Source organism: Boleophthalmus pectinirostris, unplaced genomic scaffold (genome assembly GCF_026225935.1).
Source record: "Boleophthalmus pectinirostris isolate CB_2022bp ecotype Guang Dong unplaced genomic scaffold, ASM2622593v1 HiC_scaffold_23, whole genome shotgun sequence".
Taxonomy (NCBI): domain Eukaryota; kingdom Metazoa; phylum Chordata; class Actinopteri; order Gobiiformes; family Gobiidae; genus Boleophthalmus; species Boleophthalmus pectinirostris.
The window spans coordinates 10,589,054-10,601,467 of NW_026571207.1; the positions used below are offsets into that span (position 1 = coordinate 10,589,054).

Consider the following 12,414-nt stretch of genomic DNA (forward strand, 5'->3'; position numbering starts at 1 on the left):
AAATCGCTGCAGAGAACCAGACTGAGCTTTTTATAGAATGAGGTAATTGTATGTAAAATGCCATGTAAACACTGAGAAACAAAAAGAACACAGACAAAATAAATACAAATTGATTCAAAATACAGTTGCATAGAATACAATACATAGAATAACAAGTTAAAACACAATGTCCAACATTTTCCAAAAAAATAAAAATAAAAATCAGTACCACTACCCATTTTGTTCAGCACTTACATACTGAGCAAAATGTTTTAACGCTACAAAAAGCTATAATCTTGGGTGGCCAAAATACAACTGCATGCAACAAAATTCAATTCAAAGTTTCAACCTATGACACTTTTTTGTTTCCTTATTAGAATATAACTGGAGTTGTGTGGGTTATAATGTATTTGGGATTTGGGGCATCCTGTTTATTTATGTATTAACCTTTCCTCTATAGTTTTACAAACAATAGCTGCTAGCTTTTTGTCTGAACAAAACAATTTTCAATGCTGAGACGTAAAGACTGAATTAGTTCGACCTGTTTTTGCATTCATGTAAAGTATGTGAGGTGAAAAGGTGAAATAGAAACACCAAAGCTGGTTCAAAATATTCCAGCCTTAATAAAGCAAAAAGTAAGCTGAATGAATCAAAGTGTTGCATCCCTAAGTAAATTTAAGTCTTTTCATTGGATTAAAGGTCCTTTATTACACAAAATCAACTCTTTTGCAACCTTTAAGTCATGCTAGAATGTTGTTACCTCCTCAAAAACAGACCTGGAGTTGTGTTTTGTTTCAGTCACACATGTTTGAGTAACTCTTCATTATTGGTAATCCCAGTGCTGAAATTATCCAAATGATTCTTGTTAAGGTGTGTGAAGTTTAAAAACACAGTGGAGCACTTCCTGTATCACCACATGACATCACAAGGTGGAACAGAGTTAAATGTGTGAATGAATCAATCAATCAATCAAACTTTATTTATAAAGCGCTTTTCATACAAAAACGTAACACAAAGTGCTTTACAGTGATTAAAAACAATCCCACATTTCCATCCACCCACCCACTTATCCAACCCCACACCTGCCCAACTCCACACAACCAAACAACCCAGACACACACACCCACTCGCACACATACGCACACACACAAGCACACACGCACGCACGCGCACACACACACACACACACACACACACACACACGCACGCGCGCACACACACCCTAAGATAGTAAAATACATAAAATCCCCTATAGTAAAATGTGAGGCTGAGTACAGGCGAACCAGTTGAGAAAGCACCATCAGAGGAGCCGTCTACACCAGGAGCAGAGAGACGTCCACCACCACCAGGAACCACCACCGGAGCCAGGGGAGAGATGAAGCCCAAGCACCAACTCTCCACCAGGAGCCCACGGGACAGAACCCGGCAGCCACAGCCGACCTCCGCTCCCGATGCAGAGGGCTCCTACAGAGGAAACACTGGAAATCCTAAAAAATATGCCTAAAATAAATAAATATACTAAAATGTGTAGAATAGAAACAGGTAAAAGTATAAGAATTTAATCAAAAGCTAAGCTAAAAAAGTGGGTCTTGAGCCTGCTCTTAAAAACATGAACGTTCTCTGCAGCCCTGAGCTCCTCCGGCAGGCAGTTCCATAGACGGGGACCATAATACTGAAAAGACGCCTCTCCGTGAGTGTGTGTCCTGACTTTGGGAATGAGCAGGAGCCTGCTGCCGGAGGAGCGCAGGGTCCGCGAGGGTTCGTAGGGTAAAAGCAGTTCTGAAAGATAAGAAGGCCCAAGACCATTAAGACATTTAAAAACCAGTAAAAGAACTTTAAAATCGATCCTGAAACTCACAGGGAGCCAATGCAGTGATTTTAAAAACCGGTGTAATGTGGTCCCGCCCTCTGGTCCTCGTCAGGACACGTGCTGCTGAATTTTGTAATAATTGCAAACCCGAAATACTCTTTTTGGGAAGACCAGAGAGCAGGGCATTACAGTAGTCTATTCGACTGGTGATAAAAGCATGCATCAGCGTCTCTGTGTTGGCCAGAGAGAGAATGGGGCGGACTCTGGCTATGTTTTTTAGGTGATAGAAACCAATTTTTGTAATGTTCTTAATGTGTGGAATAAAAGTCAGCTCAGAGTCAAAAATGACGCCCAGGTTTTTCACTTGAGGTGAAGGGTTAAAAGACTGTGCTTGTAGTTTGGGTAAAAGCTTCTCTCTCTGGGCCTCAGGACCAATGACTAAAACCTCAGTTTTTGTCCTGGTTAAGCTGGAGAAAGTTTTCTGCCATCCAGGTTTTGATTTCTAGAATGCAGTTAAAAAGAGCATCCATTGGTCTGGTGTCATCAGGAGACATGGAGATGTAAAGCTGCGTATCATCTGCGTAGCTGTGGAAGTTAATTCCATGTCTCCTGATGACACCACCAAGAGGGAGCATGTACAAATTAAAAAGCACAGGGCCTAAAATGGAGCCCTGGGGCACACCACATATGATTTTATGGAATGAATGAAGAGGGGATATTTGACTTCAGTGGGGTATTATTTGCTGACACATCACATATTTAGATCACAGTTTTAACTTTCATTGTTTTGAAAGTGCAGTGTTTGCCGAAAACCACAAACGTACTGACATGTTTCATAAGTGCTAAGTCCCTCCCCCTTCAGAGCACTATCACATGACAATAGATGCATCAAGAATCTCGGACTTCCCGTCATTACGCAATGCATACTTGGAAGGATTTTCTGAAAAAGTGAGCATCAAACCATCATGTTTGTTTTCCCAGTGGGATACGTCTAATGACAAAACCAGTCTTTTCTAGTCTTTTGAACCATATCGCTTTTGTTTCTGGTTCTGATATTGTCATATTTTAGTTTTGGGATTCGAACATCATAATTGTGTGGTTGTTGGATGTCCTATCAGTGGAAAATGGCTCGAGAAATTTGTTTGCAAACTCCATAAATGCAAAAGGGAATCAGATCTGTGTGACTGCAAACCTCTGTTCAAACTGTTTCCCTTCCCAACGGAATTGAAAAATAGTGAAAAGCGAAGGCGATGGGCAGTACTGATCCACGGGAAGGACGAAAAAGGAAACCTTTGACTGCCGAAATTACTCCGAGTTTGCAACGAACATTTTGTATGTAGAGCGCCATCAAAGCAAAATCCCGTCGCCAAGAAACAACTTCCACTACAAAGTGACCAAGACGTGATGTAACTGTAAAACCACAAGAACAAGAAAATGCGAGCTCAGCCTGTTTGTCTTCTGCACCTCTCACTTAATAAATGGGATCCCACTTTGTTGGTGCTGCACATACAAAATGTTTGCTGCAAACTCTGGATGATTTAGGCAGTGAAAGGTTTCCTTTTTCGTCCTTCCTGTGGATCAATACTGCTCATCACCTTCGCCTTTCACTATTTTTCAATTCCGTTGGCAAGGGAAACAGTTTGAACAGTGGTTTGCAGTCACACAGATCCGATTCCCTTATGCATTTATGGAGTTCGCAAAAAATTCTCGAGATGTTTTCTGGTGTTTGGACATCCAACAACCACACAATTATGATGTTCGAATCCCAAAACTAAAATATGACAATATCAGAACCAGAAACAAAAGCGATATGGTTCAAAAGACTAGAAAAGACTGGCTTTGTCAGTAGACACATCCCACTGGGAAAACAAACATGGCGGTTTGATGCTCACTTTTTCAGAAAATCCTTCCCAGTATGCAGTGCACAATGACCGGAAGTCCGAGATTCTTGATGCATCTATTGGAGTGCAACATGTGCAGGGTTTGTGTGTTAAATGTTTAATGTGTGAATGAAACAAAACACAACTCCAGGTATGTTTGTGATGAGGAAACATTAAAAAGTAAGTGGTTACTTTTACTTTTACAGTGCTACTGAGGCAACCTGTGAGGAGCAGCTTGAACAAGGCTTGGTAAGGAGTTGGTCTTTATATAAATTCTAATTTTTATATTTATACATGAGTTAAGTGCTATATATGTTAAGTGCATGAAGTTGTGAGAACAAAAACATAAGGCAGATACATTTTTGAAACAATCGTATAAAACTCCAAGATTCCAACATAAACAGACATCAAAGTCAAGCATATATGCCCAATTAGGGGGTTCTGGGTATGTTCTGCTGGGAATTTGGGAAGCATTCTGAATGTGGTTTTCTGTGCCAGCGCTGCTGTGGAGTGCCCATCTGAAGAGCCTCTCCGTGCTGGCACATGCTATAGTTCCTGCTTCTCTTTGATTTAGACCCAGCTCGCTCTTCCATGTCTCATTAAGTCACTGTGACCATTCGACACAAACCAATTAGGAAAACACAGAGAGTAAAGAGGTGATTCACATTCTGAGATGAAGCAGCGAGATTGAGAAATTAACTCCACTGCTTAATCAACAAGCGAGCTCGTCACTATCAGAACAAAAACAAACTCTTTTTAAATTTTACTCTTTAATTTTATGATGATTATTTATGTTTTGATTTGTTTTTATTGTGATTTTAATGTTTTTCTTTTTCTGTAAAGCATTTTGAATTAGTTTGTGTACGAATTGTGATGAACAAATGAACTCGTCTTGCCTTGCCAAAAAAAAAATCTGTATGGAAAGATTACTTATAAAGACTGAGTTAATGGTTCTTCAGTTGCAGCAAAAACATTCCTTTTCCAATTCATTTTTTCAAGGACTAATAGCTGATGTCTTTAATAGGTTTCATACAAAAATAACAGACTCATTAAAGAAAATATATATGATTGTGCATGCTCTCTGTGTTATAATCTCAGTGAAGATTGTGGCAGGATTCCTACACCAAATTCCAAGGTTTTGGCTGCAGTAGCATTTGGTTCATTGTGAAATCACTGCCAACAGCATTATATACATATTTTTGTATTTTTTTGTCTATAGTTATGACAAAATTTTACATTTTTCAATATGTCATGACTTTCCAGTGCACAAATTTTGCAAAATTTAATGCTTTTCATCAGCTATGGTCCACTTTTCCACAGATTTTTGTAAGAGATTAGATTATTTACATATTGAATTAATCATTTATACATTTTGAGTGATTGAAAGTCTATAAATATGACTAATATGATTGTCCAAAGGTTCAATGGTTCAATTATTCTACATTTAACAGAACCTCTGACTTTTCGTTTTGTTCAAATACTGCAGTAGCATTTTAAGCATTTTTCTTAAGATTGAAACTGACAATAGAATTTATATGAATAATTTTACTATATTTTTCAGTTCAGAGTTTGGCTTTGTCCCCTGGAATAACCCTCTCTGAGTCGATCGAGTGTGCGGTGATGTGATGACAGTTTGGCGTATAAAGCTGATGTCAGAGAGAGATCAGATTACGTAATGTTCCGGGGTTGGTTCTGTGTGCCCCTGTCCCCCTCTGTCTCCTGTGATTGTTGGCCTCGAAAACCCGAGGCACAGTCAGGGCCATATCAGCGGGTGGAATGGGAAGATAAATATATAAAAGTGGATTAATGGTGCTCTAGAGTGGCCCCTCTATGATCACCTCAGAAATAATAACCCACATATTGGTTGTCGGGAGCCAAATGGATGTCGTCCCAAGATGGCCACTTTGTCACAGTGACTTAAACCTAGGCTAGAATTTTTTTTCGTTTGGTCATTTTAAATTTATAAACCACAGAGCCAGGAAAATGGGATAATCCGATAATAAGTTTCAGTGGTGTTCCAAACATGCTAGCAGTCAATACATGAATATTTAACAGTGTTAAGACTACAATATAAATACATACGCTACATTGGTAATAATATATTCAAAATAAGAACACATTCTTGAGTGGTTAGGTGAAGTGTCTTGCTTATGGTCAAAATAATGTGTGGTAATGGCGACTGAAGTGCTAACCTTTACTGGACAAATGCATGTTTCTACTACAACTGTTTATTTGTATTGTGAAGACTTGAAATATGGTGAAACAGTTTGAAGATGTGGTGAAATACTGGTTGTGGTCATACCAGGTTCTCAGAGCCTGATCTTGTCAGTTCTCCGAGGCTAAGCAGGGCCAGCAGGGGTGCCAGTGGCAAAAAACATTTGTGGTGTCCTTAGGCAAGTGTAGTAGTAAGTAAGTTTGTGGTGTGCAGAGTCCTACACCAGGTCAGGTACAGGTACTTGACGTGTGTTCAGGACATCCGTTGTCCTGGAAGCAAGTGTCATTTGCCAGGCTTTTCATGGAACAATAACAGACCAGGCTGACAGAGAGACTTTAGTGTATTTAGTACATAAAACACATCAGCGGAGGTGAACCCCTGCGCTCCTGTTTAGACCTGCTTTAGACCTAGTTAAGTCCTGGTTCAGTCCTGGTCCAGTCCTGGTGTAGTCCTGGCAATTGGCTCAGCTATAAACCGCTAATGACACGGTGTAGGTTTAGTCCTGGTTTAGTCCTGGTTAAGTCCTGGTTTAGTCCTGGTTTAGTCCTGGTTTAGTCCTGGTTAAGTCCTGGACTATTGGGCTGTCAGGCTAATGGGCTGACCCTGAGTGTGGATTTAACTTTGATATAATCATGGGTTAACTGGCGGATGTGGTGCTGTACTGCAGGCAAAAATGAACCCGTGCAGGACACTGGATGGAAGTGGTTGAAGAGGCTGATGTCACTGATTGGCAGCCTTGCTTCCGTCAGTCTGCCCCGGGGCAGCTGTGGTTACAATAGCAGCTTACCACCATGGACTGTGGAAAAAATGAATAATGCTCTGTAAAGAACTTTGGGTGGCTTTACAAGCAATGATTAATTAATAATCAACTCTGCATGGCATTATAAAAGTAATTGAGGGCCTTAAGCAAAATATCATCCATTTCAGTCAAAGTAATGAGAGGCTTCCACTCATTCCACAGGCTTATTCTGTTTTCATGTGATAATACCGTTCTCATTATTATTCAAAGAGTAAAGTTTGATGAGCGTGATTGACAGGCAGTCTAACCAATTAGAGAAATGTCATCCATAGCAAAACAAATGCTGGTTTATCATGACAAAAACAAATAAAAGCGCTGGACTGATTTTTGGTTTCAGATCTGTTGCGTAACTATCTGGGGAAAATTTAACTGAGTGATTTTGAGTGCTCAAAGAAGACAAACTCGTAAACAGGATTCATGAAACAAGCATCAGCAAAGCAAAATACAACTCCAGGTGTCTTTTTGATAAGGGTTATTATATATTACTATTATAACCATGGCTCAGTTGGTACTGTGTCCTTGGGCAAGACTTAATCTGCCCCCACTGTCTGTGAACACTGATGTATTAATGTGTGATTGATTGGGCGAGTGCTTCCCTGATGAGTTCTTTGAGAAAAAGTGCTATATAAATGACCATTTGCCATTTGTGACATTATTAAATTTAGCATAATTTATCATAATATGTGTTCTTTAAACATTACCGTGGGTATGAACACAACACATAACGAGAACAGCATAACAGATAACAATTCAACAGCTTTAAATACAAAAACACTCGAAATTTTAGAGTTAAATGTAACTTGGCTTGTGATTTCTCGTCCTTAAACTCCATACAACTTTGAATGTCACACAACACATATCATCTGTTTTGACTCCACCTCTGTTGCATGCAACTTCTCTTTTTTCTGTAACAAAACAAGCAGACATGAAAACAAATCTTACATGTAGACATATCTTTACACTGTACAGTAAAAAAGCCCTGGCAGTTTTTTGTTTTTTTTTCTTGTTTTATATTCCCATTATTTCTCTTCGGAAAAAGTTCAGCTGGACTTCTGAATCTGCGTAGGTGTTAGCACTTGTGGCTTTTGCGCGGCCGAGGACACCGAGAGCACTGGATGTTCCTTGGGGAGCTGCTGAGGCGCCGGTTGCTTGAGGGAGCTGCTCACGTCATTGTACTCATCATTGGGGTTCTCAACCGGGGTGAGATTGTTGGCCGGAGCGGGTTTGGTCTCTAGCAGGGCCCCTTGGTTCAGGCTGTTGCCGTTCTCCTGGAGGGGCCACATCTCCTGCCAGGTGAGGGAGGGGTGGTGGGCGGGGGGCCGGCTGAGGAGGGGTCGGCGCTGCCTGTAGTTTTCCCACACCTGCAGGATGGTCTCCTTGAAGGGTCGGGTGGTCAGGGTGTACAGGATGGGGTTCAGGGCGCTGTTGATGGGGAGGATGAAGATGACCACCCAAGAGCAGATGGTGCCTGTGGGAGAAGAATTAAGTTTAAAAAAGGGCCAGAAAATAATACACCTGTATGTTGAAAATATCTGAAAGTTTTTAGTTGGCTAAGCACTAAAAGCAAAACTGTTAAAGAACTGAATCTTTTTCTTTCTTATTATTTTTAGTTATGGGATTTTTCGTCTTTTCTATAATCTTCTAGATAATCTTTTAGATCTGTTCATTTCAAAGAGACATTCAAAAGACTGGCTAGTTTTATAATTATTTTTATGACAGAAGACATTTTTATGACTTTTATGACATTTTTATTTTTTTTTTTTTTTCTACAAACCAGTCACAGAGAGAAATTATTCACTCTAAGATTGGCTCAAAATGAGAGTGGGAGTGTGTTTTCCCTTTGAAATCGTTGTACTACAAATCTAATAATTTTTTAAGTAATTACTATGATGCCAAATGTTTTTTTGTGCAGAAAGCTCTCATTAATATTCTCTGCTCTGTTTCTGTGCTGATTATTGTGTTGGTTCAGTGTTAATCAGTGTAAAAATGCATCAAAACTAGAAAGACAAAGATTTAGATATTTTTAAAAATGCATTTTAATAATGCATCCTAATAATAATGCATCAGTTTTATGTAGTTTTATGTTCATTCACGCCACACTCGGTGGTGCTAAGATAATACTGTAGCCACAGCTGCCCTGGGGCAGACTGACGGAGGTGAGGCTGCCAGTCTGCACCATCGGCCCCTCCGATCTCCACCATCACACACACACACACACACACACACCGCTTTCATACTAGGCTGTGTGGGTGAAGTGCCTTGCCAAAGGACACTACAACAATTTTTGAGACTGGCGCCCCCTGTGGCACCTGATTTTCCCAGTCGTCTCCCATCCAAGTACTGACAGATAAACTGATCAATTCTGAACCAACCCAAGAATCAACACCAAACACACTAGGCAACATGAATAAGAGCTTATTACACAAAAACATATATTTTGCATCTAATCAACAGTTTGTTTTAAATTATTTTTTTATTTTTTTAGATTATGCATCATTTCAAAGGGTAAACACACTCCCACTCTCAGTTTGTACCAAATCTGAACCTTGGTCACGTCTCTCAATGATTAATCCAATTAAAAGAAAATTAAAACGATTACACTACTCATAAGCGTTGATTCAAGGAACAAATTTAAGCAAAGAGGAACATAAAAAATTGCATTGGGTTTGGAAAAATCATGTCTTCTGGGAAAAGAAGGGGAGTGGCAATATTAGAGAGAAAATGAAAACCTTTTGTAGAAGAAAAAGGAGGAAATTGGATAGATTACCATTAGAAAAAGGACCACCAACAAATCGATCTTGAGTGTTGAATAATACAGTACAATAATGGTCCTTGGATTAATAGACCCATTGAGAAGTAATAATACAAGAGAAAAAGAATGTACATTATACTCTAATCCACACAATAGCTACTCAAGGAAGACTTGTTTTTCTTTTTTCCCAGCAAGATACTTATAGAGTATTAAGCAGTGAAACTTAACTCAACAAAGCGATCATGTACCTGTTCAACTCACAAGAGAATTGGATATGAACTTCAAGTACTAGAGACTTGCTGTATCCATTTTAGCAGAATATATGTAATAAATATAAATATATGAACACAATATATGTAATAAAAATACACAGAAAACAAACCCACACTGACCAATGCCTCTTATGGACATCGGAACATCCCACAGCCCACAAACTCTCCGTCATTATTTGACAGAAATAGCATTAAAACAGATTAATAAGACAAACAGGAAGAAGAGAGACACATTCACAACACTCTGAAGCAACATCAATACCCCCCCAAAAAAACAAAAAAAACAAAGGAAAACAACAGGTCAGAGAGAAAGAAAAACAGACCAAGAAAAACAAGCAACAAAAACACAAAGGACTAAAACAGATCTAACCCAGGACTAAACCGGAACTAAACCAGGTCTACCAGGTCTAAACCAGGACTAAACCAGGACTAAACCGGTCTCAGTCCTGGTATGGTCCCGGTCTAGTCTCACTCTCAGTCCTGATCTTGTGCCGGTCTGGTCCCGGTCTCAGTCCCGGTCTGGTCTCAGTCTGGTCACGGTCTCCGTCCCAGCCTTATTCCCGGTCTCTGTCCTGATCCTGGTCTGGTCCCGGTCTCAGTCCTAAACCAGGACTAAACCAAAACTAAACCAGGACCGAACCAGGAGTGTTGGGACGGGTCCGGAGGTACGCCCACGTAGACTGTCGGTTGATCAGGACTGAAACCAGGACCAGATTGGGACCAGACTGGGACCAGACCGGGACTGAGACCAGGACTGAGACCAGGACTGAGACCGGTTTAGTCCCAGTTCAGTCCTGGTTCAGTCCATATGCGGTGCAAAAGTCCGGTATTCCAGTTTAAGTCATGGAAACGGGAAACGACTGTTATCTGTTTTTCCCATTATTCATTTTAACAAAAAAATCAAAAATGGAAAAAAACTAATCGTTATCTTATCATTTTGGTTTTGGTGAAAAATAATGAAGAAATTAGTTGTTTTTTCGTGTGTTTTTTATTTTTTTTTATTTTTTTTTTTTATTTTGAAAAAACAAATGATACACGGATTATGGGGAAATTACCGGTTACGTAATTAATAAATCCAAATTGGTGGCTACGATCATATTAAGTAAATGTTCTTCTGAAACAAAATAAAATGTTGAATTTTAATGGACTGGTGAGGACTTTAGATATTTGGGCATTAATATCACCACTGTCACATCTTTTTAAAGCCAATTATGAAAAAGTAATAAAAGAAATAAGCAAGCAGTGTTGTCAAAAGTATCAAAAACGACATACTAATCAAGACTTAAACTAGATACTCATTTGAGGAAGTATCGATACTCGAAAACACATTAACAGGACAAAATCTGACCTTCTTGAACAGGTTTAGAATGATCTTGAATTTTATCAGACCCCATGGTACAGATGATATTATTTTGTGTTGAAATTTACGCTCCATTGTCTAAAGAACGGAGTATTTTTTCACTATCATTGAGGTATCGAAAGTGGTATTCAGTATATGAGTAGTATTGAAATCCAGCTTGAAATGTTGGTATTGCGATGTCACCAGTGTCGGGGAGTAACGGATTACATGTACTGGAGTTACGTAATCAGAGTACAACTTATGAGTAACTGTATTCGGTTACAGTTACAGTTTCAATGAGTGGTAATTGGATTACAGTTACTTTGTTGAAATAAATGGATTACACGGCGATATTTTCCTGTTTTCACATCATTTTCATTTATTTATTTATTTTTTGGAATTCCACTCATTGCTGGAAAATAAACCAGGTCTAAACCAGGACTAAATCAGGGCTAAAACCAGGTCCAAACCAGGTCTAAACTAGATCTAAACCAGGTCTAAACCAGGACTAAAACCAGGTTTAAACCAGAGCTAAACCAGGTCTAAACTAGATCTAAACCAGGACTAAAACCAGGTCTAAACTAGATCTAAACCAGGAGTAAATCAGGACTAAAACCAGGTCCAAACCAGGTCTAAACTAGATCTAAACCAGGACTAAAACCAGGTCTAAACTAGATCTAAACCAGGACTAAAACCAGGTCTAAACTAGATCTAAACCAGGACTAAAACCAGGTCTAAACTAGATCTAAACCAGGACTAAATCAGGACTAAAACCAGGTCCAAACCAGGTCTAAACTAGATCTAAACCAGGTCTAAACCAGGACTAAATCAGGACTAAATCCAGGTCTAAACTAGAGCTAAACCAGGTCTAAACTAGATCTAAACCAGGACTAAAACCAGGTCTAAACTAGATCTAAACCAGGACTAAAACCAGGTCTAAACCAGGTCTAAACCAGGACTAAACCAGGACTAAAACCAGGTTTAAACCAGAGCTAAACCAGGTCTAAACTAGATCTAAACCAGGACTAAAACCAGGTCTAAACTAGATCTAAACCAGGACTAAATCAGGACTAAAACCAGGTCCAAACCAGGTCTAAACTAGATCTAAACCAGGACTAAAACCAGGTCTAAACCAGGACTAAAACCAGGTCTAAACTAGATCTAAACCAGGTCTAAACCAGGACTAAACCAGGACTAAAACCAGGTCTAAACTAGATCTAAACCAGGACTAAATCAGGACTAAAACCAGGTCCAAACCAGGTCTAAACTAGATCTAAACCAGGACTAAAACCAGGTCTAAACCAGGACTAAAACCAGGTTTAAACCAGAGCTAAACCAGGTCTAAACTAGATCTAAACCAGGACTAAA

The 12,414-nt window shown here is 39.4% G+C and overlaps 1 protein-coding gene across 1 annotated transcript in view; it reads right to left on the reverse strand.

Annotated features, from left to right (window-relative positions):
* Positions 1-7,723: 7,723 nt before the first annotated feature.
* The window catches only part of rxfp1 (relaxin family peptide receptor 1), a 181,038-nt gene continuing 176,347 nt past the window's right edge, over positions 7,724-12,414 (reverse strand). Inside the window, exon 18 of the mRNA XM_055159625.1 lies at positions 7,724-8,151. Within this exon, the coding sequence (XP_055015600.1) occupies positions 7,724-8,151 (428 nt within the window). The remainder of the gene's footprint in view (positions 8,152-12,414) is intronic.